At 37.3% G+C, this 26,265-nt stretch overlaps 1 protein-coding gene across 7 annotated transcripts in view; it reads left to right on the top strand.

Annotated features, from left to right (window-relative positions):
• The window catches only part of LOC134789912 (agrin-like), a 224,841-nt gene that overhangs the window by 145,921 nt on the left and 52,655 nt on the right, over window positions 1–26,265 (top strand). For 2 of the 7 annotated variants that reach the window (XM_063760599.1, XM_063760598.1), the window contains exons 1-2: window positions 12,180–12,481; window positions 21,575–22,423. The exons of 3 other annotated variants lie outside the window; for them this stretch is intronic. In XM_063760599.1, coding sequence (XP_063616669.1) covers window positions 21,634–22,423 — 790 coding nt within the window. In that variant the 5' untranslated portion in view covers window positions 12,180–12,481; window positions 21,575–21,633. Of the gene's footprint in view, window positions 1–12,167; window positions 12,482–21,574; window positions 22,424–26,265 lie in introns of those variants that run through there. 2 more of the 7 variants (XR_010144131.1, XM_063760603.1) reach the window with 2 other exon arrangements.

Below are 26,265 nucleotides of genomic sequence, written 5' to 3'. Positions count from 1 at the left end.
AGGATAGGAACGTATAAAGGCGAGCGTTATAATTTAATTACGATAGTAAAAGTTTTATGTGATTTAAGTGGTTGTGGTTTTTATAAACAAAGATCGAATTTCATTTTGTTTTAGACACTATAATGATTTTTATAAATAACTACTTCGCTTTAAACACGACACAATTAAGATTGGACCACGACGGTGGCGAACAAGCGTACGGGCCACCTGATGTTAAGCAGCCACCGTAGCCTATAAGCGCTTGCGACTCTAGTGAACCCTACAAGCTTACAAGGATTGTATTGATCGCGCTGCAAGAATGTAGTAAAAAAATAGAGTAGCCAAAGTGATTTAAGTTTAGGTACTACATCTGTTTAGTTTTTTTATTTTGATTCAATATATATGCACTATTTTATTCGCAAGTGATTCCTATAAGTTCGAATAGACCGCCGATAAGACTCCGCCTCCCACTTACCTAATGGATATCTAAAAAGCCTTTTCGCGTACATTTTTGTAACCGCCAAAATATTCACACCAGTCGTACGTGGAATGAGAAATATTATTAAAACGGCATTAATATTTCAACGAGTCGAAGCAAACTTCTGAATTATGTAGGTACATTAAAGTCGTTTGATATGTAACTATGTAAATAGGGTGTATTCAAAAATGTTGTTGGCAAACTGCTATTCTAGATTCTCATCTAGAATAGCAGCTTGTTCTTAATTAATCATTAAGCGTATTAAGAGTCCGCAGCAAGCTCGGCCGAATTTCACCTTCCCATACAAACGGAGTTTCGTTTTCATTTTAAAACTACGTGTTGGATTGTAATAAAACTTTACACATACAATGACATGACGTATATCTATGTCTGTAATTATTTTATGTAGCTCCAGCTTATAAAACAAACGAAATAGTTTATGAAAAACTTATATTCGCTGTAAAAAAATAATAAAAAATATAAAAAACATAAATAGGTACGCAGCTTACAAAATAAACTTAATTGCAAAAATTAGTTAAATATTAACATGCCGCTAATGGATTGAATAATTAACAGTCTAGACATTGTTGATCAGGACACGATTTATTCCACAAGACTGGTAAATTCACGCAAATTATGTACAGTACAAAAAGTGATGTTAAAATATTCGGGAAATATTTCTACCCAATATACCGCTTCTACATATTGTATGTTTTAATACGCAGAGTATTCTAAATAGTTTATATTTTAATGGTGTAATTGTAGGTATCAACAATGTTGTACCTATCCGTTACCTCTTTTAAGCACAACCTAAAAAAGTATTTACTCGCAACCCAACACAGTTTTTAACTAAGCGGACATATTCCAAAAGATATATGTACTTATAACTGGGTCAAGCAGATCTTGTCAGTAGAAAAAGGCGGCAAATTTGAAAAATGTAGGCGCGAAAGGATATCGCCCCATAGAAAATTTGAATTTCGCGCCTTTTTCTACAGACAAGATTTGCTTGACCATCTATACATATTCATGAACACTAAGAAATATTTGTGATCTCTCTCTCTCTCTTTCTTTCTGTTATACACGTGTTCTGTTTCTGTTTATTAGTTTTAAGTTTTAGTTTTTAATTTTGGGTGCCCTGAAAACCAGCGCAGTGTCTTACAGACACTGCTTATGCTGAGCGGCATCCTATTTGGTGTATGTTTACTGTATTGTTAACTTTATGTTGTACTTACCTAATGTATGTTTTTTTTACGCCAAATAAATATTTTCTATTTCTATTTCTATAGGCAAGACACGATGAAGATATCACGATTACATAATTACTGCGTCCCGGTCGTTAGTTACTGAATTCAGGAAAACGTAGAAAGCTCTAAGGGTTATGTTATGATAAAAGTTAGATACTTATTATCTGATTGTCCTAGGACGTTCCTGTCATAAACATTCAATTAAATATCTTATTGACACACGACAAAGAGTGGTACTTATTTAATGAAATCCTACAGTTTGTTACATGTAGATCTTCATTCTGTAAATTACTGAAGCCCATTTTGATGGTTTTTTTCCTCAAGTGACAAAGGCTACTAAATTTTTTTCTCTTATGTCAAGTGCCACACTCGGTATTCGCCTAATTCAGATGTTATACAAAACAAAAACGGACCTGTCTAGATTATACTGAACTTAAAACTCATTGTTGGTTCGTCATACAATTATCTAACCAAGTCGTTTACTTTTCTAAAATACAGACATAGTGACTTTTCTATCTTTCCTTTGATCTTAATAGTTTATATATACAGCGGGTTCTCGGCCCGATCCGAACTTTAAGATATGTCAATTAATCGATCTAGAAACGATATGGATTAGATATGTCAGTGTCACTGTCAAGTGTGACGTATCTTCAAACAATAACGTCACTTTTGACACTGACACATCTAATCCATATCGTTTCTAGATCTATTAATTGACGTATCTTAAAGTTCGAATCGGGCAGTCTATGCGTTGGCGCAATTTCAGCGCGGAGAATTTGAATTAACGCCTCTCGGATGTCGGCTTATCTCTGTTCTTGGATAGCATCATAAAAGTCGAGTTTAAGTGTGACTAAAACGAACGAATATTCGTATCAAGCAGAAACAATCGAACGTTGTCTCGTAAACGCGATCGGCGGATCACGCGATACTCTCTTGTTTTATTTTGTTCGTTCAATTTTAAACTTATTCCCAAGGGACTGCTTGCCAGCTTGATTAAATGGTTTCACCAAGGATACTGCTATTTGGCTAACTGTGTAAAATAGTTTCGCAGCTGGCAATGTAGTAAAAGGTTTAATCAAAAGTCAAATTTGACGGAGACGGTATAGGTAATATTACTTCTACCTCTGCTTGTATATCTATGGATCTCTGCTATACCTTATGGTTATTTAAGCTTAAGATACGTAAATGTTATTAGATAATGTTCTAGATGCAATGTGGCCATTATACTGGACTGACGAAGAAGGAAGTTTTATATTTTCACACATATGTTTTAGTGACAAGCTTTCCTAATGCCTTGGCTGTGGACTAATTTTGTAAACCAGTTTTCATACGCTTCTCAGTGACACGTATGTAGAATTAAGTTACTATTTGAGATATCACGTCACCCTTGACCTTAATGATAACTAGAATTAAAGTGTTCTACATGACATTAAAGCTCTCCAAAGGGCCTCTACGTGTTGGATCTATATCCCCACGCAAACCTATCAAAAGACCGGGATTTATAGGCCCGTGAAATCCAAAACTAAAATTAAGTGACGGTTCTAAAATTGACTACATCATAGTACTTAAATAAAACAAGCATAAAAACAGAAAATATTTAACGCTATAAAGTACCTATACGAATTTTTTATAACTTTTTTTTGGCATCCAATACGGAATGGATGGGCTTTTGCTCGATCAGCGCCTTTGCTAAGGCTGTTATCAGGACACTTATCTAAACATTGACAGAAGGGCTTAGGACGAGATCCATTTCGGACTTCGAACCCTAATAAATTTATTTAAGAATAACTTCGGCGTTGAAGTGATATTGAGAAGATCGGAGTATTATAACATTTATATCCTACACATTTGTAACAACGAAAATGAGACAGATGAAAATGGAAATCTGGCAGAAAGTGACCGGTTTTTTCATTTTGTAACATTTGAAAACGAGTAGGTAATTTTGTCCTTCCTAGCGAACGACGTTCGTTCACTACTGTAGTTTGCCTTCCGCTACAGATCTCTAATTGTCCACTACCTTAATGTGCACTGCCCATATCTCACAATTTTTTTGTGACTGACCAGATAACGGGAAACTGGAATTGTGACATAAAATTTGTTTAATTACCTTTACCAATGTATTTGCCTGTGTACAGATGTGTGACCTACATTTAGGTAGGAGCATGAAGTGACATATCTTATACCTTTAAACTAGTAATTCTTCTTTTTTTTACATATATATATATTTTTTGGGGATCTCGGAAACGGCTCTAACGATTTCTATGAAATTTGCTATATGATGGGGGGTTTCGGCGACGATAAATCGAGCTGGCTAGGTCTTATCTCTGGGAAAACCCGCATTTTTTGAGTGTTTATATTTTATCCGAGCAAAGCTCGGTCTCCCAGATATTATTGTTTCACATCGTACTGACAGGTTGATCCGCAAAGCATAAGTAATTTCTCGGTATCTATCTAAATTTGACTGGACTTCGCTTGCTTAAAATTGTACAACAATAATAATTAAAAGGTTAACGGGAAGAGATACCTTATAAAGATTAGTTCGCCTTTGTACACAGTCTTTGATTTACTTTTATGTGCGATAAAATGTTTTACTACTACTAGTACAAACTTGTTGTTGCTTAAATGCTTCATTTGAAATGATTCGTATGGGAAGGAAGTACTTTACTGTTAATAAATATATAAATAATACCTAACTGTTGTGATAATGGCAATTCTTAAGGATAACTTTCAATACTCCGACAATATTTCAAACTCTTAACGTTCACCTTGTGCGCAAATGGAATAAAGTTCCGTCACGGCAAATTTTTCAAGCACAGATTTGCCCCATTTTTCCTGTGACATTGTGCTTTGGCCAAACATTGGATAAGTTCCATATTGTTGTTTACGGGAAACTTGGAACTAACTAGGAGCAATTCACCTCATAAATTTCCTTGTAATAACAGCTCACAGTTTCCCTAGACACTTGTAAGAGGACCGCAATAAGCTACGACGGTGTAAAGGTGCTGCCACACTAACTAGATTGAGTTGCTTGTAGCTTGAATATCTATTACCATTAATAGTTATTTACGATACAAGTGCGGAAAAGAGGAAATTCGATAAGAGTGGCGATAAATTAAAACACGACCGAAGGGAGCGTTTTAAATCGACACGAGTTGCGAATTACCTATTCGCACGTGTATCGTACAACGTTTTACAGTACATATAGCCCTTTAAACTTTTAACATCGCACGAAAAGTGCTATTTTACGCACTAGTGCGGGAAAATAGGACCATATGTACTGTAAAATACCTTTTAACGCTTTTAACCCTTTAATGCATAGTGTTGCCAAATGTCTACAAAGCATTAGACAGCTCACAGATTTAGAAAAAAAAGGCTTACGTTCTTGAACGCACCTTTATACCAAACATCAAGTAGTAGGGTGCTGATTTAAAGGTTAAATTTACGCAATATTTTTAATTTACAAAAATTACATTCGTTTTAAGACGAAAAGTCGGAAAGCTTGAAAAAATCCAGAAGTTGATATTTTTTAGTATGCGATTTTGAACGGTGTTTTTGGAGTTTGTAATTATTTTATATTTAAAAACTTTATCATAGGTATATCACAAATAGTGTACCTTTTTAATGGTAGTAAAAATTGTCATATATTTATTATTGTAAATAACATAGGTATTTACATAAGTATGATTTAGCCAATTCAACTTCTAACACTGATTTCGCAGTGAAAATCGAAGTTATATAACAATTATGTGATACATATATTAATTTCGGGTAAAAAGAAAAAATCATGCATTTAAGGGTTAACTTTACTTTTAATCCCAACGTTTATTTTACACAGTGGGCTATTTTGAGCACGCTTAAAACATCACGACAGATTAACGACCATAATTCGTTGATATTTTGCACTATTATTTTCAGCTGGCTAATGGCGTTGAAAAGTTACAATGCGAGTTTTAGTGGGAATTCTTGAAAACCGCCAGTAATTAATTGACAGTTTAAAAACCATTCTATGTAGCGATCTATTATTGTCAGCTAAGAATTTTATACTAAATAATCTGAAATCTGTAGGTTTTTATGTTTTATTATGTTTGTTTCTTTCTTTCTTTGTTTTTATCAATAAAATATAAATATAACTCACCTGAAATTGTGGTCAAATCATTATTATATTACATCACAAGCAAATAAAAGCCGCGAACCTTTAGCAACTTATCATAATTGACATACCAAAGTTACACGCCAATAAAAGACTTAGTTAAAAAAAAAATTGCGTGACAACGATAGGTAATATGAAAACTGCTGCAGATGTTTTTTTTTAAACTTAAATGAATGATATAAATGATTAAACTCGCGTTTCTTTAGGCGTTATAATACTTAAATATTACAATATTGTATTACTCGCCGGAGTCTAAAAATTGGAAAATGTAATTGTAAAACAGTGTCACAAACAAAACTGACGTCGAATTAAACTGGCGCATTTTGATAAACTTGCTATTTCAAAAATAATCATGGTGACGTCAGTATAATACGAAATTAATAATTTCGAGCAGCAGTCAGTTAAATGATACCTACTAAAGTAACTATATGAAAACTGAGTCGATACGTTTTAAAACATTAATGGATTGCAATAATTTTTAAGGACAAAGTCACTCACAACTCAGCTAAATGTTGACTGTACGTCGTACTGTGAGTCGAGTTCATAAAAATGTATACATTTTTCACCTTATTACATTGGATTAAGGTGAAGAAGTGTATACAAATTTATGTACTGGATTGTACCTAAATTTATTATATAAAAAAACCTACCCGGCTTCGTTTTATCTTTGATTTTGGATTGGCGTAAACTGCAAAAGTCAACAAAAGGCTTTTTATGGCATACGTAGTGTCTATTGGGCAATGTGGCTCCAGCCTTCGCTGGTAAAGTATCGGCGTGCATTGTTCGCGTGTTTCCTGAGCCCTAAACGTAAACCTTTACGGCGGCGATTAACGCCACGTGACGAGGGCGACGGGATCATTCCGATCCTAATAACAGAAACGGTTTATCGAAACTTGACATTTGGGAATATTGGCAATATGATAAATATTTCATTGTTAACTGGTTCAGGTTTTTGTTTTATTTGTGATTCTGCGTTATTGTGATTTTTTATGAAATAAACCTATATTATTTACTTAGGAAAGATCTCATCCATTTTTAGGGTTCCGTACCCAAAGGGTAAAACGGGACCCTATTACTAAGACTTCGCTGTCCGTCCGTCCGTCCGTCCGTCCGTCCGTCCGTCCGTCCGTCCGTCCGTCCGTCTGTCACCAGGCTGTATCTCACGAACCGTGATAGCTAGACAGTTGAAATTTTCACAGATGATGTATTTCTGTTGCCGCTATAACAACAAATACTAAAAACAGAATAAAATAAAGATTTAAATGGGGCTCCCATACAACAAACGTGATTTTTGACCAAAGTTAAGCAACGTCGGGAGTGGTCAGTATTTGGATGGGTGACCGTTTTTTTTTTGTTTTTTTATTTTGCATTATGGTACGGAACCCTTCGTGCGCGAGTCCGACTCGCACTTGCCCGGTTTTTTTAAATAAGAAAATGGACAAAAACTTTGAAATATTATACATAGTACAGTCTCGTTGAGGTAGATTTCGCTAGCCGTCTACTCCTAACTGCCCGATTCGAACTTTATGATACGTCAATTAATAGATCTAGAAACGATATGGATTGGATGTGTCAGTGTCAAAAGTAACGTTTTGTTTGAAGAAACGTCACTTTTGACACTGACATATCTACCTGTACCTGTCATTTATTTTCGGCTCGAACGACACATACATATACCTACATATTACATACATACAATAATAGTAATCGGAAAAGTTAAAAACCATTTTAACGACACATTGTTTTGTAATAACAATAAAGAGTAGGTAACTGTGGAAATATTCGGCGCAGACGTACCCGTCTGTTCGGTAGTTTCGGTACCTAGCTCACTTGATGGTAGAGCGGCGGGTTGGTAGTCTTATCAGAGTCGCGAATTTGAGTCTCATCCTAGGTGAACTTGACTTTAAAACCAAATTTCTTTAAAATGGAGTAGCAGTCGTCCACTATATGCTCTTAAGAATAATATTTATAATTATATTAACTAAATCAGTTATAAAAGAATGCAAAGTATTTCCGATATTTCCATGTTTGCATAAATCGCATACACTCTTTCAAATAGTAAATAATAGGCGAGTGCGAGGCATATTAGAAGTGGAGCACAGCGTTGAAATTAATAAAGTATACGACCTTTCACGAACAAGCGGCTCTAACAGATGATGGAGTTCTGCTTCAAGCCATTTCACATGTGCAGTTTATTAAATTAATATGATCGATAGACAGCCAACTGCCGGCTAGCATAGCTGGTCTAGCCCCTAGATCTGCTGATATGGAACGGCGCCTGTGGTTCGAAAACGCCCTTCTGTCCGTTATTAATTGCCCCGCGAACAAAAGCAAATGACTCAGTAGAGGTGATCCTGCGAGGGTGGGCCGACGTTATCCATTCAGGCACAGACGTCCGCGCGAAAGAGAAATGTTCATTCACGATAGGAGAATTTATGACTTTGATTTACGGGAGACTTTTCACGTAGCGCCCTCAACGGTGGAGTTCGTCCATAAATAGAGAAGGGTCACGGCTTGACGTTTTCGACGGTCCGTTATTATTGCATGTTACAGCTTCGCTGCTATGTCACTATTCAACTTCCATCGACCGTACTGAATTGTTATTGGAAGCGGAAACATTCTTATTTACATATCGACTTTCCGCTTGCCCCAGGATCATTGTTGTGGTCTGAAATTCGGCCACGCTGTTTCGTTCAACCGTTAGTGAACCGCCAGATATTTAGCGTTTTTAGCGAATTCTGTAGTATTTTATGACCTTAGTCATATTTAGTTATTGTCTCCGATTCAGAAATAATCATACAAATTAAATACGAGTAGGTACATATTAACATAATTAGTGATAATTCCAGCTATATTACGGCAAATGTTTGTTGTAAATAGATACCCAGTACAGATTAAAACTCTACGTGATGATGGCTTCCCCAATGTGGGATAATTATTTTGTATCCTGATATTAATATTGCGTACCTGCAATATGTAACAAATTACACATTGTAAATTTGGAAATAATGAGCTTAAATACGCAAAGATCAACGCAGATTGCACCGCAAATGTTTGGGATTTAACTGAAAATGTAGACCAACTTTAATTTGAAATTCAAGAAAAGAAAATCCCCCAAAAATTACTTGTTTATATTTTTGTTTTACATTTTTTGCAAATAAGTACGTAAGTTATTTTATGAATTGAACTTATAATACATTTATAAATTCCAACTAACCCTACCTATTTCAACCAAAATATTTTTATGACACGCTCTGTAGACTAAAAGTTATGTTACTATAGCCAATACGAAGCGACTTTAATGCAGTCAGTCAATCACTCCAAAATAGGACAAATTCCTATATAGTAAAGTTCCAGAACAATGTGCACCAGGAATACTTTGCTGAAAATGATAAGGATACAATTTTGTAACATTGCCAAGAACATATTATTTCGCAAGTCAACCACCTCCAAGTTGCCAACGAAAACATTATGTAAATTCAGATTAAAAATAAAGCGTTGTTGTCGCCACATTGTTCGGCGGGCGCCGGCGCTGCAGTTAGGTAGTTTTATCTCACACAATTTCAATTTTTCATCTGCAGCTGTCAGCGCGCGGCGGCAGATAAGTAACGTTCGCGTTCGCGTCGCGTCCCCGGCATAAAAGTTTGTTCGCTCCACTTCCTTTTTATAAACTTTTGACATTGGAAATGTCTTTTCGTTCGCTCCAGTATACGGTCCGATTTCACGAAAAAGTGCGATCCCCTTATATCTCGGAAAGTTGTGAAGATATGATATTAAAAAATAGGCTCAAAAGACGCATAATCACGAGAGCTGTAAGGTGCAAAAATAATTATTCGAGAAAGTCAAAAACAAAATAAGTTATGGTCGAAATAGTGAAAATAAAATTCAATTTTTTCCGAATTTTTGATTTTGGTGCTCGATAATTTGGAAACGAAGAATGATATCAAAAATTTGAGAAAAACGGCTCTGGACAATTTAGTCAGCTACAATGTGAGCCTAAAACAAAGACGATCGGGTTAAGGGTTTGCCCTGTAGCCTAACCTTAAAATAGTCAAAAAGTCAGAACGACATTTTTCACAGGACATTTATGACTTCATGTTTCGCAGAGTTCGTTATCGGTGTTTGTTGTGAATTATCGGGATTAGGGATTATTATCGGAGAGGGAGAGGGAGAGGGAGAGGGAGAGGGAGAGGGAGAGGGAGAGGGAGAGGGAGAGGGAGAGGGAGAGGGAGAGGGAGAGGGAGAGGGAGAGGGAGAGGGAGAGGGAGAGGGAGAGGGAGAGGGAGAGGGAGAGGGAGAGGGAGAGGGAGAGGGAGAGGGAGAGGGAGAGGGAGAGGGAGAGGGAGAGGGAGAGGGAGAGGGAGAGGGAGAGGGAGAGGGAGAGGGAGAGGGAGAGGGAGAGGGAGAGGGAGAGGGAGAGGGAGAGGGAGAGGGAGAGGGAGAGGGAGAGGGAGAGGGAGAGGGAGAGGGAGAGGGAGAGGGAGAGGGAGAGGGAGAGGGAGAGGGAGAGGGAGAGGGAGAGGGAGAGGGAGAGGGAGAGGGAGAGGGAGAGGGAGAGGGAGAGGGAGAGGGAGAGGGAGAGGGAGAGGGAGAGGGAGAGGGAGAGGGAGAGGGAGAGGGAGAGGGAGAGGGAGAGGGAGAGGGAGAGGGAGAGGGAGAGGGAGAGGGAGAGGGAGAGGGAGAGGGAGAGGGAGAGGGAGAGGGAGAGGGAGAGGGAGAGGGAGAGGGAGAGGGAGAGGGAGAGGGAGAGGGAGAGGGAGAGGGAGAGGGAGAGGGAGAGGGAGAGGGAGAGGGAGAGGGAGAGGGAGAGGGAGAGGGAGAGGGAGAGGGAGAGGGAGAGGGAGAGGGAGAGGGAGAGGGAGAGGGAGAGGGAGAGGGAGAGGGAGAGGGAGAGGGAGAGGGAGAGGGAGAGGGAGAGGGAGAGGGAGAGGGAGAGGGAGAGGGAGAGGGAGAGGGAGAGGGAGAGGGAGAGGGAGAGGGAGAGGGAGAGGGAGAGGGAGAGGGAGAGGGAGAGGGAGAGGGAGAGGGAGAGGGAGAGGGAGAGGGAGAGGGAGAGGGAGAGGGAGAGGGAGAGGGAGAGGGAGAGGGAGAGGGAGAGGGAGAGGGAGAGGGAGAGGGAGAGGGAGAGGGAGAGGGAGAGGGAGAGGGAGAGGGAGAGGGAGAGGGAGAGGGAGAGGGAGAGGGAGAGGGAGAGGGAGAGGGAGAGGGAGAGGGAGAGGGAGAGGGAGAGGGAGAGGGAGAGGGAGAGGGAGAGGGAGAGGGAGAGGGAGAGGGAGAGGGAGAGGGACTGTACTTTGAACATTAATATATCCTGCTTATTCATCGAAAAATGAAATATGTACCTATACTTATGCGCCACGGCGACAATTATTCAAACTTGGATACGCGTGTGGAAATTTTGCAATTTGTTTGTTCACATGCGTTATGTCCAGGATACTTGTGTTAGTCTAAGAATAAAATAATTATCATTCAACGTTGTAGTTTTATTTTGTAACTTTTTCCTTATCCAGACTTTCTCGTCGCTCAGCGACAATATTTTTTCGAATTCCGTAGATTCATTTCCAATGTGCTCGATAGTCGTGTGAGGCACGAAATCTGTGAATTTTTGTACGAACCAGCCGCGATATCAATAATTCTTACAATTTGTGACCTTTCGAGCGATAGGATAAGTAGTGCCAGGCCGAAAAGGTCAGATTAAATTCAACAAGTTAGTTTATTAATGTATGCTGTTGTGTAAAGCCGCATTTAAACTAATGCAATAGGTATGTATTTATGGTTTTCATTATTTAAAGAAACCTAAGGGTCGAAGACAAAACTATACTGTCTATTGTTGCTTATATGAGCTTTATAAAGTTAAACGTGACTTTTATAATATATTATCAAAGGTTATATTAAAACACAATAAACTGAATAAAAACATTTTAAATGCATACGTTTCCATAACGATTAACTATACCTACTGTGTTGTTATGTGTATTAATAGAAAGAAGCTACATGTGCTACGAAAGTGCTACGCTGATTTTTTAAGGTACCTATTCAGTAATAGAAACGATCACTTAGGTACTACAACGTAAATACCTACATGCTAGTGCATTGAATGTACAAAACAGCAGTAAACATTTAATGTCATATGGAATTTATTCAAATTCTTTTAGTCATTAAAGCTAATTATTTGTGTATTTAACGCGCAGTTAATTAAAACTGTACCTAGTCTCCGAGTTTGACTTGGCCGAAGTTTTACGCCGATAACAACATTAATGAAAAGTCGTCTGATTTGGGTAAGAGTGGCGGTGACACAGGCAGCGGCGCGAGGGCGGGCGGGGCCCGCGCGAGCCGTGCCAGTCGGCTTCGCGCTTCCCCGGTTGCCCCACGTCCTTGCGCCCTTCAACCATATCCAACCAATCGCGATCGCGTACAACGGACTATTTACATTTTGAACTGACCTATTCTAAATATGAATTGGTTGGGACTGTGCAGGCCTTATCATGTGTTCAGTGCTCCGTGGATGTGTTTTGATGTACCGTGCTGAAGGCGTTAGTTCCGTTTATATGGGTGCACTGGCTTGTCGCCTGACGTGGTCTGTCACCTACTTTCGATGATTAGAACGTACCAGTTTGTGTTGACAGTGAAGTATGTCCACCTAACTATAATGATAACTTATAACGAAGCAGAAAGTATATGATGCTCTTTCGCTCAAGTTAGGTTATCGAAACGTCAACAGAAATAAAAACGTCAGATATTAATAAAAGTTTTTACTAACTGACTACGCTTCTAAAGTTGCAGTGTTGCCCCGCCTGGTGCATTTATTGCTTCAGACAATAACACTTCGTACTTTCTAGCGAAGTTTAGTTTCATGATAAAGTTTGGAATTAAATTATGTCAGCTGTCGTTTCCAAACTCCACTTGTTCAATGCGTATATAAAACGTTTCGTAGATAGCGAAAAACCCATTTAAAGCTAATTTCTAATGATTGGGCTACTAATCATGACTGCGTAAACTAACGAAATATTATGCCAAGAAAATAGGTATAATGTTAATATAATTAAATCATGAAAATAAAAGGAGGAATCGCGAGTAAAACGTGCAATAAACATGTGGCAAAACATTTAGTTTACGTGAAACGATTGTTACTTTGATATTTCCACATTTAGTCCATATTTCACGTAGATACACCTACATAATCAGTATTTAAAAAATACTGTTGATAATCATTCGTGGGCGGCTGATGATGGGCACAAGTTAAGTCTTCCCACATAAATGGTAGGGGAGCCCAAGAGGGGATTTTTGTGTTTACTCGAGCGCGTCAGATTAAGATATGAATGATATCTTGCTACCCCGTGTAGTCTACCTTTACCCCTTTTAGCCATCTATGTTGACCCTTGGTTGGTGGGGGGTTGGTGGGGGGTTCAACAAATTGTTAAGCAGATTGTGGATTTGATCATATTACTCCAAATTAACGCTATAATTGTGCTATTACTAAATCTGATAATTATCTGCACGCATTTCCTTAATCTGACGGTTTCAATGTAAAAATTAGGCGTCAAACTTGTGTTCGTCAGATTAAGAAAATGCCTACAAATAAGTGTTATATTAAGTTATAGAAAAAATATAGCATTAACGAGGACAAAAACTACCAAACCCACAAACTGCTTAACGATTTTTTAACCCTCCACCAACTTCCCGAAATTTTAAAAATATTGTAGACGCTTTCCGGCTCGCTGGAAAAAAAAACTTGATATAACTTTTTTTTCTTCTTATCATCTAATATTTCGATTCCAATAGGTCTGTATGACGCTCGAGAAATCCCGATTTAGCATCGTGGGCTCCCCTACTAAAACGTCAGAGGTGCATACATTATTTATATGAGTTAATAAATGCCTAACGGCCCGATTCCAACTTTAAGATACGTCAAATATTATGTCTAAATACCATAGGTATGGATTAGATATGTCAGTGTCAAAAGTGACGTTCTTTCTTCCATACCTATCGTATAGCTAGACGTAATATTTGACGTAGGTATTTTAAAGTTTGAATCGGGCAGTAAGCCTGAACACCCTTAGCGACGAGGCCGTCAAGTTGTTAATCATTCTAATCGATAGATCCTTGTTGGAGTTACATATCGCATACGATTAAATAACAATACCGAACATTGTCCATCCGTGGTTCCATCACCAAATTGTATCTGAAAATATAAGCAAAACTCAAAATTTCATTAATAAGTAAAAATACCCATTTTTTGAAGCCTCATATCTCAAGAACTGTTTAACATACGGCTCTGCGGGCAGGTATAAATTGTTCCAAGTTAAGACAAAAAGCCCATAGTTTTTTAATACAACAAAAAAAACTAAAAATAGTCCGAAATTTCACGCAAATTACGCAGGGAGCACTACTTTATTTGCTTGCAAAACATTTTTTCGTTGCTCCTAGTTAGGACTCCAAATAACATATTAAAAATACAGCTTTACATTACGCTTGTTTTTTTGTAAGATTTGACCGCTCTATTAGAAGATTTAGTAATTAGAAATCTATTCCTAATGCTTAACATATACCAAAAATTTATCATTTTAATACTGACTGCCTCATGGCCTCTTTTATACGTTTATCTAATGAGTTTAGAAAACTACAGCTTTTAAATAAACGCTTTCATTAAATCTCAGGAGAATTAAGTAGAACACTAAGCTCCTAGTAAGAAGCCTTTTATACGCCAGGCAGAAGACTCGCCTTTTGTTGGGTTATGTACCTATGCATAATTTCAGCATCTGCACCTAATGATAGTACAGTGAAACCTGGTTAATTGGCACCTGGATAAATGGAAAACCTCAATAATTGCAACCCAAAGTCCGGTCCCGGTCCCTTGAGACCAAAAGGCCTCTATAATTGAAATTTTGGAACCTCTATAATTGCAATTTAGATTTTAGGGCTTTTCGTAATTTTGCCTCTGTAATTGACCACATCGCAACTAAGACCTCTATAATTGACACTGTGCTAAAAAAATCCGTTATTTTTACTCTTCTTTTTACCTCTATTATTGAAACGAGTTATACTTATTACCTCTGTAATTGAAATAATGTAGTTGTAGACAGCAGAAGCAATATTTTAATAGCAATGATCATTTTATTTATATCTTCATCCAGAATTCAATTTATTTATTGGGTATCTATCACAGCTTGTAGTAGGTGAAATAATTTTGATTAAATCAAAAACAAAGTATGCTTTTTACATTCTAATAAAACTTTCTTCTACAATTCAAGGGTTTTTTTTAAACCCAAATGATTAATAAGAAAATAAAGTAGTAATTAATGTAGTGTATAAGTGCAAGTATAGACAGAAGCTATATAATAGACCAGAAACCCAGAACGTAAGCGTGTAAATCTACTTTCAATGGTTATTTGCACCTCCATAAAAGAAATTTGTCAGAACGCAACCTCTATTAATGGAAACCTCTATAATTGACACAACGATTTTTTGAACCTCGTTAATTGACACGACCTGCTTAAATGAAAAACCTGGTTAATTGACAAAAAATGGCCGGTCCCTTGAGATTGCAATTATCCAGGTTCCACTGTATATCCTATTAGGTAGTGACTGTAAAGTATAGTAAGTAGGTACCTATTAAATAAATACATTAGACTTATTTTAATTTTGCGCGCAGTTCAATCCTAGACATTGTGGTAATAGGTTCGCAGTGGCCTAGAATTAAAATGGATATAGTTATAGTTACTATGCTGCTCTATAACACATTTTCCACTAATCAATATGAAGTCGGTGCTAATTATTAAACAAGTGGCTCTGTGAAACTTCCAGTGAATAGGTACAACCTAAACGGTGAAGAAGAACAAAAAATACATATAAACATTTCGACATTTTATTATTTTATCTTAAGACTAAAATGATTGGCTTTTTCGAATCTAAAGTAGATCATTCCTCTGTGATACTGTGGACGAATGAGCAAGGTTTCTACAGTTTAAGGCGACGTGAGTTCAGAGGGCCTACCGCGAACCACGTTCGACGTGTTGCCTCCCTGTCACACTTACGTACGAATTTACAAGTGCGACAGAGAGGCAACACGTCGAACGTGATTCGCGGTAGATACTTCTCTCACTCTCTAGTCTTAACAAAAATAAGATTTTTAGAAGCATTTTCATATTTTTTGCTTTTGTGAAAAATATTTAAATAAAATTTTGTATTAGACGTTGATTTTTCTCTATCGAACGAGAGTTGTTTAATCAGGTTTCGAATAAATAAAGTTACCAGAAAAAGACTGCTATTCAAATTTTTTGGCAACTGTACGAGTATTATGATCTAAAAAAGCGCTACGATTTTTCAAAAACTCTTCTGGGTGAACCTACGGCACCTTAAGTTACGTTTACCCTAGCGGTCTGTTGGCCTTGATTCATTCCCTCGAAGTGAAACTAATCTTGATTGAAGTTTCCAAGTGATTCCGTCTGTGATATGCTACCGAAACTTCTATTTTTAAGGTGAAGGTAAAAAGTATTCGTTTCCATCATAATCTTTTAGCAGATGTAAACGTATTTTTGTTTTAAATCCGTGCCGAGTATACACTGCTTTATAAATATAATACACCTGTCTAACGTAATGGGGAAGCGGGAGCCTCCGCGAGAAATGTAAAGGTACTTGATTTGTTCATTCTTTTGTGAATCTTATAGTGGGCAGACGGTAACTCTCTTTATAGTAGTTAGATGGTTGGCTACATTAGAATCCAAGTTTGAGCTTCACGTACCTATTATCGTGGCCGATACCTATTTCAGTACATCGTACAGATAATGTACGAGTAGAAAAAATAACTCAATGTATATATAACATTAGTACTGTTGACATAATAAAGCATTTAGTAGGTAGTCAGAAAAAAAGGACCTATACACGACATAAATAACTTCAAAAACGGGTACATAATACGCCAACAATTCATTTCAGTGGCGTGGAATACGTCGCCACCCCTAACTAGAATGCTGACACTGAACACTCTAGATAAAAGGAAACGATATTTTTTGAGAGCTTCGCTTATGTTGCTTTTTGCCATTTGTAATATAATTATAAATGACCATAAAGAGGAAACCTAAGCCTACCTCAACAGATTGGATAAACGAACATACCTAATACTGGGGCTGATAAACTCCCCCTGCCAGGAAATTACGTGCTTTATCGGAATTGTAGCGTTCCTTCGAAAACGGAAGCATCCAGCGTATTTTTAATTCCTCAAATTGGACCGAAATTACTGTTAGTTCAATTAACAGTTGCAAATTTAATCATGTACTAATGAGGCCAGTTAAATTACCTACATATGAAACGATTATAGATTTCAGGCAATAAATGTTTAATGACGAGTAGAAAATGTTTTTTTTTAACAGACGGCCTGATTCGAACTTTAAGATAGGTACGTCAGAAATTTGCGTATTTTGGATTTTTAAATATATGTATATTTATTACTATTAGATATCTTTTAGACATCACTAAGATACGATAACGATATTTTTAAGATCTAACCTGTCAAATTTGACATTTGCGTGATTCTGGAGATACACTTGAACGATTTCCACAGGATATGCCTTTGAGATCCAATTCACATCTAATAGATATCTTACTCTATCTAACGTAAAAGTGACATTGGTTGCCCGAATTGCGCTGCAAAAGAGAACTAGTTGATATCTAAACTATTCATACCCATAGGGCCCGATTCGGATTTTGAAATAGACATCTACTAGATATCTTTTAGACGTCACCAAGATACGATAACGATATGTTTAAGATCTAACCTGTCAAATTTGACATTTATGCGATTCTGGAGATACTCTTGAACGATTTCCACAAGATATGACTTAGAGATATTGTTGTGAATTTAAGCTTCGAGGCGTAAACTACAAGACTCGAGTCGCGACTTCTGAGTCTAGAAGCCTCGAACCTTAAAGCCTCGACAATATAAGCCTCAACTTAATAAGTTCGCGTTGCTGCTTACGAGCACAGAAACCTCGAGTCTTTAGGCCTCAAGCTTTAAAGCCTCCTAAGCTTTGAAGGTTTAAGTCTATAAGGTTTGTAGCATTTAAGTCTTAAAAGCTTTTAACAAATCAGATTAATCTATGCCATATTTGATAGTTATACAGGGTGCCCGTGTCGTGAGGAACCCGAGAGATTTTAACAGCATAATCCTGAGGTCGTTAGAAGTAAAAAAACCGGCCAAGTGCGAGTCGGACTCGCCCACTAAGGGGTGAAAATTTCAGCTATTAAAATATTAAATTTAAATTTAAATCGGTTCATGAGATACAGCCTGGTGGCGTGACGGACGGACGGACGGACAGCGGAGTCTTAGTAATAAAGTCCCGTTTTTACCCTTTGGGTACGAAATCCTAAAAACTAGGTAGACCGCCACACCAGACACGTCAAATTAAGGGTTAAAAATAAATACACAATAATATTTTCTGCCGATAACGCTCGTTGTTTGAGCTCTTAACGCTTGACTCAGACCTTCTAGGTTCGGGGGCTGGAGCTTTCAATAGGCCCGAGTTTTTAAAGCTTGAGCTCTCTATGAAGCCCGAGTCTTAAAGACTTACTCTTAAGAGTTCATAAAAAGCTTGAGTCGTTAAGGTTCTGAACCGTTTCTGAGCTCAAACCTTTAACGCTTGAGTCTTCAAAGCTTGAACCTTCAAGGTTTGCAAGTCTTTAAGGTTTAAAAGTCTTCAAGACTAGTCTTTTAACAACACTACTTAGAGATCCAATTCACATCTAATAGATATCTAATACTATCTGACGTAAAAGTGACACTGGTTGCCCGAATTGAGCTGCAAAAGAATACTAGTTGAAATCTAAACTATAACGTATCTAGAATGGATCTAGTACGTGTCATCTCTTGTGAATATCTTGAAGTTCGAATACGGCAGTCGGGCCGATTGTAATCGCGCATGATGTGAGACATCGCGTTGAAGTTGAAACGCTACAAAGTGTTTTGCTACAGCATAAAATGCTACGCGCTACGGCGCAAGGCTACGAAATGAGTCAAATCAGAGAATGAAACCAATTTATTGATTGAAGATGTTGATAACCTGCCTTGATCTTAAACGGTTCCTATTACTAAATGTTAGGGGCCACTTTGCACCACTCCAAAGGGAAAGGGAACATTTGGTAACTTGAGAGGACCTCATTTATTACTAAAGTGTTTCGTCCATAGCTGTTCGTTGCTGCCAAAATGATACGAGAAACGGGAAAAATACTTTTCATCGCCATCAGGACTGCAGTTAAAATATTGATATATATTATAATGAATTTGTGTCAAAGTAACATTATGAAATTTATGAACTATACAATATTTTATCTAAACTCGGGTATCGGTGTTAAACTTGGACTAATCACTCTTGTTTAAAAGCCAGTAAACTTTGATCAATTAAACTCCTTGAAGATTTCCCGTAAATAATATTTTAATACTGAGATAAGTTCCGTTGAGAGTGTTGAGACGTTTTTGATGAAGAGCCTTGCGAATTATTGGGTGTATTCATTAATATTATATGAAAAAGTTTATGATTTTCGATAATACGTGAAATGATGTTTCTTCTAGAGAAAACGGTATTTATTCCACCTAAAAAAAGATACAAAGTAGTTTGTTTCGTTCTTAAATCAGGCTAATATTGAAATAAAAATAATAAACGTAAAATAATCTGACAAGAATATTCGTATTCATGAAAAAATTAAACAACGGCAAAAGCGGCTTACGCCCATTTGCCAAATTCCGGTATTTCGAAAAGCCTGATATTTGGCAAGTCGTTAATAAAACGGCTTATTCATAAAGCCCATCGGATCAACTGTCAACATGGCTGGCGCGATGCGGCCGGCTTAGGCATTTTATAAAACTCCGAAATCAATCAGGACGATAAAAGAACGAAGTTTGTCGAACGAAAAGCTGGCTTAGGCTTGAAGTCCCCCCGACTCTAATTAATTGTTCTGCACACTTAGCGAGGCATTAAGATAAAGTTACCCTTTCATACTTTAATAGTTTCCAGTTTTCGACGAGTGTATAATAAGACCAATAGACGAAGAGTAAATAAATATTATTATACCTATTGTTATTCACTGACAATAAGTTTAAGTATTAGAAAAATTCAAAATTGATTTATACAAATCATACTAAACATACTAACTTATTTTATTGTAGGCCTTGAGGTCTATTAATTAATATATTTTTTAATATTCGTTTGTTGTTAAACATTTAAGTTTAAGTTAAACATTGAGAATTGTTTGTTCTCAATGTTTAACTTAATGTTGCTTATAATCCTAATCCTGTCATTAGAGACCGATATATACCTGTTTTATATTTATAAATAAAAACACGATAAGGAGTCTTATAGGAATACTTATAATCAACATTGGTTGTTACTGAACATCCCGTAACGTTGTTTGAAGGCAAGCATTCACCTCGAGTTGGCTCCCGTCACGAGCTAAAATTGTTGTCCCTTAACTCCTATTAATGGCTTTTGTTTGTTTTTAATTTAATTAATTGGAACGGATTATCTCGTTTATTTGTGGGCTTCACTGGTTTACTGGAAAGGTCAACGATCTTTTGGTATTACGCATCAGACGAATCAAGCGTAGTAATTGTCGAATATATATGAAAATTAATCAATTTACGAGAACATTATCAAATAGGTACTATTATCGAATTATAGAATACATTTTTATTTAAGGAATTATAAATACAGGTTTACAGGTTGCTGGACAGAAATCGCGTAGGATTTTATCGGTGTTTTCCGGATGATATTTAGATGATTCCCTAGTTTCAGGAAAACGGGCTAACTATTTATAAATTGTAAACTATTTATACCAGTGAAAATTACTTTTATGCATCCACATCGATATTTTAGTTAATTACATACCACAGTCTAATTATTGCAAAAATACTGTAGTTGGAATAGTAATATGAATGAATTATTTGATGTTATTCAAATAACTCTGAGCATCTGTCGATGACGTGCCTAAACGAATGCTTGTATAACATGCTATTAGTTTATTGATTAACTTATTAACTTAAAACAATGTGTTTTTTATATTCACAATAATGTAAAGTTACAAATTAAATTACTAACTCTTGTAATTTATTAGAGATGTGTACGTAGGTACTAATTATTTTCTAAATACTTATTAAATTAGGAAGGAACGAGAAATATCTCATTATGCGAAATGTAACTAGAGTCGTGAGTCTCAAACGTTAATTAAGTAGGAGAGTTACTCGCAGGCTATGGAGAAAATTAAGACAATTATTGGATCCAAAACTTTCCCTGATACGTAATTCTTAGCCTTCGCCGTGTTAGGGTTCTATAATGAAGTTATATAACTCTCACGTGTCAAAATCAGGAAAATAAGAACGGTTAATTTAAGTTAGGCGAGTTTATTTACCCACACCGCTACTTCTTTGTCTCCGTTGTGCGCACGGGCGGCGGCGCGCGCTTGTTGTAACACAAAAGATAAATACCATCGTCGAACAAGAGAGGTAATTGAGATAAACAGATGTGTATTCTACTGTATAACTTTCCGTTGGCGAATGTAACACGTAACAAAATCAAGCAAGTTTATCTGCAAACTTACAATCTCTTCCGACGCGTTACAGTCCGCGCATGATGTATTGGGTACACGTACGTTAGTTTGAACAACAGAAACTTTTTAAATAACTCAACTTGAGCGTAAATAGCATCATTATGTAACAAGAAATTGTTTCTCTCACAGTGATAATCATGGAGGATGTCATAAAACATAAGTTCAAATGAGGCGGTTAAACGTTAAACATGAACAGGCCGGGCTACGATTATACCGTGCCTTCATCCACTGCCTACTATCCGACTGTCAACCGACCTCCTCAGTACGATCGGGGCTATGGACAGCTTGCAGTTGGCCCTCTCTACAGCCCCTCTTCGCATCCGCTATCCAATTACGCTGATGTATACGAAGGCAATAACGACACCACACTCCGAGCTGAAGAGAGGCATTGGTATATAGAAAATCACAAAAACTTACAACCGAGTTACGAAATCAATCATGATACAACCCCTCAAGATGCCAAAATTAAGAAAGAGGAGGAGAAGAAAGCTGATGTTCCTATCAGAAGAGCCGATGGATCACAGGCACGACAGAGACGAAAAGAAGACCGCTGTTCCTGTGAATGTTGGCCAAGCACTGACAATAATGACGTGGCGGATAATGCTAGGGCAGAAACAACGAGATCGTTGTCGGGTGTCGATATGGTAGCTTCATATGGAGTGTATGGCAACCCGCAGGACGATGACAGCTCCGGATTCGCGCGGTTGTCCGAGAAAAATGCGGCGTACGGACAGGGTAGTGAAGCCCCGACACAGGGTGTGATAGTGAACCAGCAGGGAAACAGTGCCGTGGTGCGGGCGACGGCCGGACACGAAAATACTTGTGGCAAGTGCTGTGTGTGGACTTCTAATCCGCCTGCTGCTAACTCCGAGGACTATTGCTGGATACATTATTGTAGACCGGCTTTAATTGTCCTTTTACTGCTGTTTTTTCTAGTCTTGTTGGGCGTGTCAACAGGGTTCTTATTAACTAATAACTGTAAGTATCTCTTCTCATAATTTAATTTAGTTTCTTATTCACTTATATGATTTGGTTATAACTTATAACGATCGATAAGTATATAAGAGACGGAGCATATTTGTTGTGAGGTATTGTTCGGTGCCCTGAAATATTTATGTACCTACCTACCTAACTTTGCTACCTAACTACTTGCTACTTTAAATAAATAAATTACTTTTTTATAGCTACCTATCTAGCTGCTTATAGCTAGTATGGCTTCGGGGGTGCCTACTGCTGGGACTCTTACAATACTAATCGATCAATACTTTCCTATAGACATTCGGTACCAAGTTTTGTGAATCCATTTGTTAGTAAGGAAATCATCCACTGACTTTTTTAAATTATCACAGGTTTATTTTAGTTTAATCGAATTTAATTTGTGATTAAAATTAAGCGTAGCGTTGTAATTGAAAATAGTGTGAATACGTTTTCGATCAGGAAAAATGTAACGATAAATCATTTGTAGAAATACTAGAATCCGTCCAGTATCCTAGGCTGTAGACTGTAGGTAATAAAACATCAGTTATATTATATTGTTTGTTGATATTGGCGTAGCTCGTGTATTACCCATTTAGTGCAATATAGCACGATTCCTTTCAGTGTGTCTGGGCTACAATTATTGTTTTACTTATATTAATAGTTTTAATACAATTGAATAATAAGATAAATATACTAAATTCATTAAACGAAGTTATGATTATTCGGATTATTTAGAAAAAACTGGCCACGTGCGAGTCGGACTCGCGCACGAAGCGTTCCGTACCATTACACAAAAAACGACAAAACAATCACGTTTGTTGTATGGGAGCCCCACTTAAATATTTATTTTATTTAGTTTTTAGTATATATTTGTTGTTATAGCGGCAACAGAAATACATTATCTGTGAAATTTTCCACGGTTCTCGAGTTACAGCCAGGTGACAGACAGAGAGACGGACGGACGGACAGACGGACAGAGGAGTCTTATTAATAGGGTCCCGTTTTTACCCTTTGGCTACGGAACCGTAATAAAAGAAAATTAATGGATTATTAAGGATGTGACAAGGATAAGACACCTAATCCAATAATGGTAGGTACTTGCATTGCGCAAGTGCGGTTCGTAGTGCGATTAATTCAATTAACGCCACTACTGGCGCAATCCTACGTGCGCAATGGATTAACATGGAACGAGAGCATTAGTGGTAGTATGATGGCTGTGTTTATCGGCATATATATTATATACACGAATATGTGTTACTGAAACGAAGCGCATACTCTGAAAATAACCGCTCGGGATAACACTCTAAATGTTACAATTTACGCTGTTATACACGATGAAATGTTTAAATTCAATATTATGATATAAATGTATATAGTGAAACTCATAACACGACACATTAAATATCAGTATCGCGCGTTGTCGTGGATGGCGGAGTGGTATCGATTTCTAACGCTGTAATTTTCTTTAAATTGAAGGTTTATTTACTTACTCCATATTATTCATTGTATTACTCGCCCCTGCCCGTAACTTTGCTTATTCTTCATTTTGGCAACCGTATTATATCTAAAAAGCGCCACGATTTTTCAAAACCTCTGCTGGCTTAACTCACTGCACCCATTGACGTATATGTAAGGACTGGTCTTACGGGCAATAAGAATGGGGCATGAATGGGGCCAGTACAGCGGTGTGACACCGTTACAACGCGATTGGTTGATGAGTTCGCATCACGCGCGCGATTGATCGCTACTACTTGCGTAAGACTGCTGATTCGTTCGAATTCGTGAGTGACACCGCTGATCTATTACCATTTTAAGTGCCCGTAAAGCCCGTATTTAGATATTTTACCTACGTCAATGACTGCATCTTAATAGGTACCTAGTTAAATAATACACGTCGTGATGTTCCGCAAAATTATCACCTAGGTATAATTATATGTTACGTTAATTGACATCTTATGTTAACAGCGCAGGAAATTTGGAGACAGGCGGAGAGAGTACGTTTAAGAGTAAACCATAGTGTAAAAGAGATCCTCATAAATGCTTTTTTCTTTTATTAACTAAACGAATTCTTGTGAACAAATCCGTTTCCCGCCCGTATCCTATTATCAAACAGGCATATAAAGTTGCATCTACTATGGGTCATATTAGACTCCACGATAGTATTCTCTAAATTCAGCAAAACATATTTCTCCCAAACAAGTGAAATTAGTGTTTTTTCGAGACGCTGACTCGTGAAGTTGCAATAACTCGCTTTACCACACCCAGCAGATCTCAGAGAATGCTCGACGATAAAAGCGAAAAAAAAAATGATTGCATTAAAATGAAAATCCTTTAGCTAGAGGGTCTCAGAATGGTAAGGCGGCAATTGATTTTAATTTAATTCCTCTTCACTAAATGACATAATTGCGAAGTGGCGGGAAAAAGTGATCTCACTTAGAATGGTTTTAGAACTGCATTTATTGTTTCAAATCGGGATTTTATTTAGACGAGTCGAGTTTTGTCTCGGTATGTTTATGGCGAGGTTGGCTGCGCTCGTTTTTCTCTCTGGCAGAACATTAATTTTAGTGGCACTCTGCCCGCCACCCAGAGCTGGATTTTCAAATTGCGGTGAAACTACTGGAATTAGGGAACCGCTTTAAATATTCATGCGGCAGATTCGGGAATGGAAAAAATAAGAACTTGTAAAGGTAAACTTGATTAAAGCTACACTGTTTTTTGTCCGAACGCTTTGTAGTTTCCAAATACGAATAGAATTGTACTTTAATTAGTACCATATTAGTACAAAATAATTCATTCTGATACAAAAGGACGTCAAGGCAATTGGCCAATTAGGCGAGAGTCGGTTATATTGTATCAGTCTTTACTTAAATGACAAAATGTTGTTCGTGAAGGTTACAAATGTGCTGCATTAAGTTTAAAGAAGAGCATTCCAAGATTGGGTTGTCTATTGTTTGTCCGAAAATTATATAAAATAATACTCATATGCCCGAATTTTATTTGCCCGAATTTCATTTGCCCGAATTGTTTGTTTACCATAAAAATGATGTGACATACTCTTTGTTTACCCGATTATTAGATTCCAGAACGTACGAGTGCCATACGTGTTGTTGTCCATATTATTAATTGTAATAATATTATTTAATAGAATATTTAACCTCACCTAACCCACTTTTCCAGTAGTATTTCTTTTCTGTAAGGGTCGCAGTTCAAACCTAACCTAACCCATTTTTCTAGTAGCATTTGGTTTCTGTAAGGGTCGCAATTCAAACCTAACCTAACCCACTTTTCTGGTAGCATTTCTTTTCTTTAAGGCTCGCAGTTCAAACCTAACCTAACCCATTTTTCTAGTAGCATTTGGTTTCTGTAAGGGTCGCGATTCAAACCTAACCTAACCCACTTTTCTGATAGCATTTCTTTTCTGTAAGGGTCGCAGTTCAAACCTAACCTAACCTACTTTTCTAGTAGCATTTCTTTTCTGTAAGGGTCGCAGTTCAAACCTAACCTAACCCACTTTTCCAGTAGCATTACTTTTCTGTAAAGGTCGCAGCTCAAACCTAACCTAACCCATTTTTCTAGTAGCATTTGGTTTCTGTAAAAAAAATATATTATGGCTAGTGATAATTATGGCTTACAATGATGATGACAAATGATATTATTGAAATTGATTTTATGGGAAACAAAGTTTCTGGCACGTGACTAATAATGTAAACAATAAGTATTGCATATGTAATTATGGGAAACAATATAATGGCTTTTGACTATTATGGCAAATGAAATTATGGCAATTGAAATTCTGGCAAGTGGATGTATACCCCAAGATTGACCTCATCAAAATTTATTTT

Source organism: Cydia splendana, chromosome 4 (assembly GCF_910591565.1).
Source record: "Cydia splendana chromosome 4, ilCydSple1.2, whole genome shotgun sequence".
Taxonomy (NCBI): Eukaryota; Metazoa; Arthropoda; class Insecta; order Lepidoptera; family Tortricidae; genus Cydia; species Cydia splendana.
Note: the sequence above shows the minus strand (reverse complement) of the source record. Positions and strands in the feature narration are given on the sequence as shown.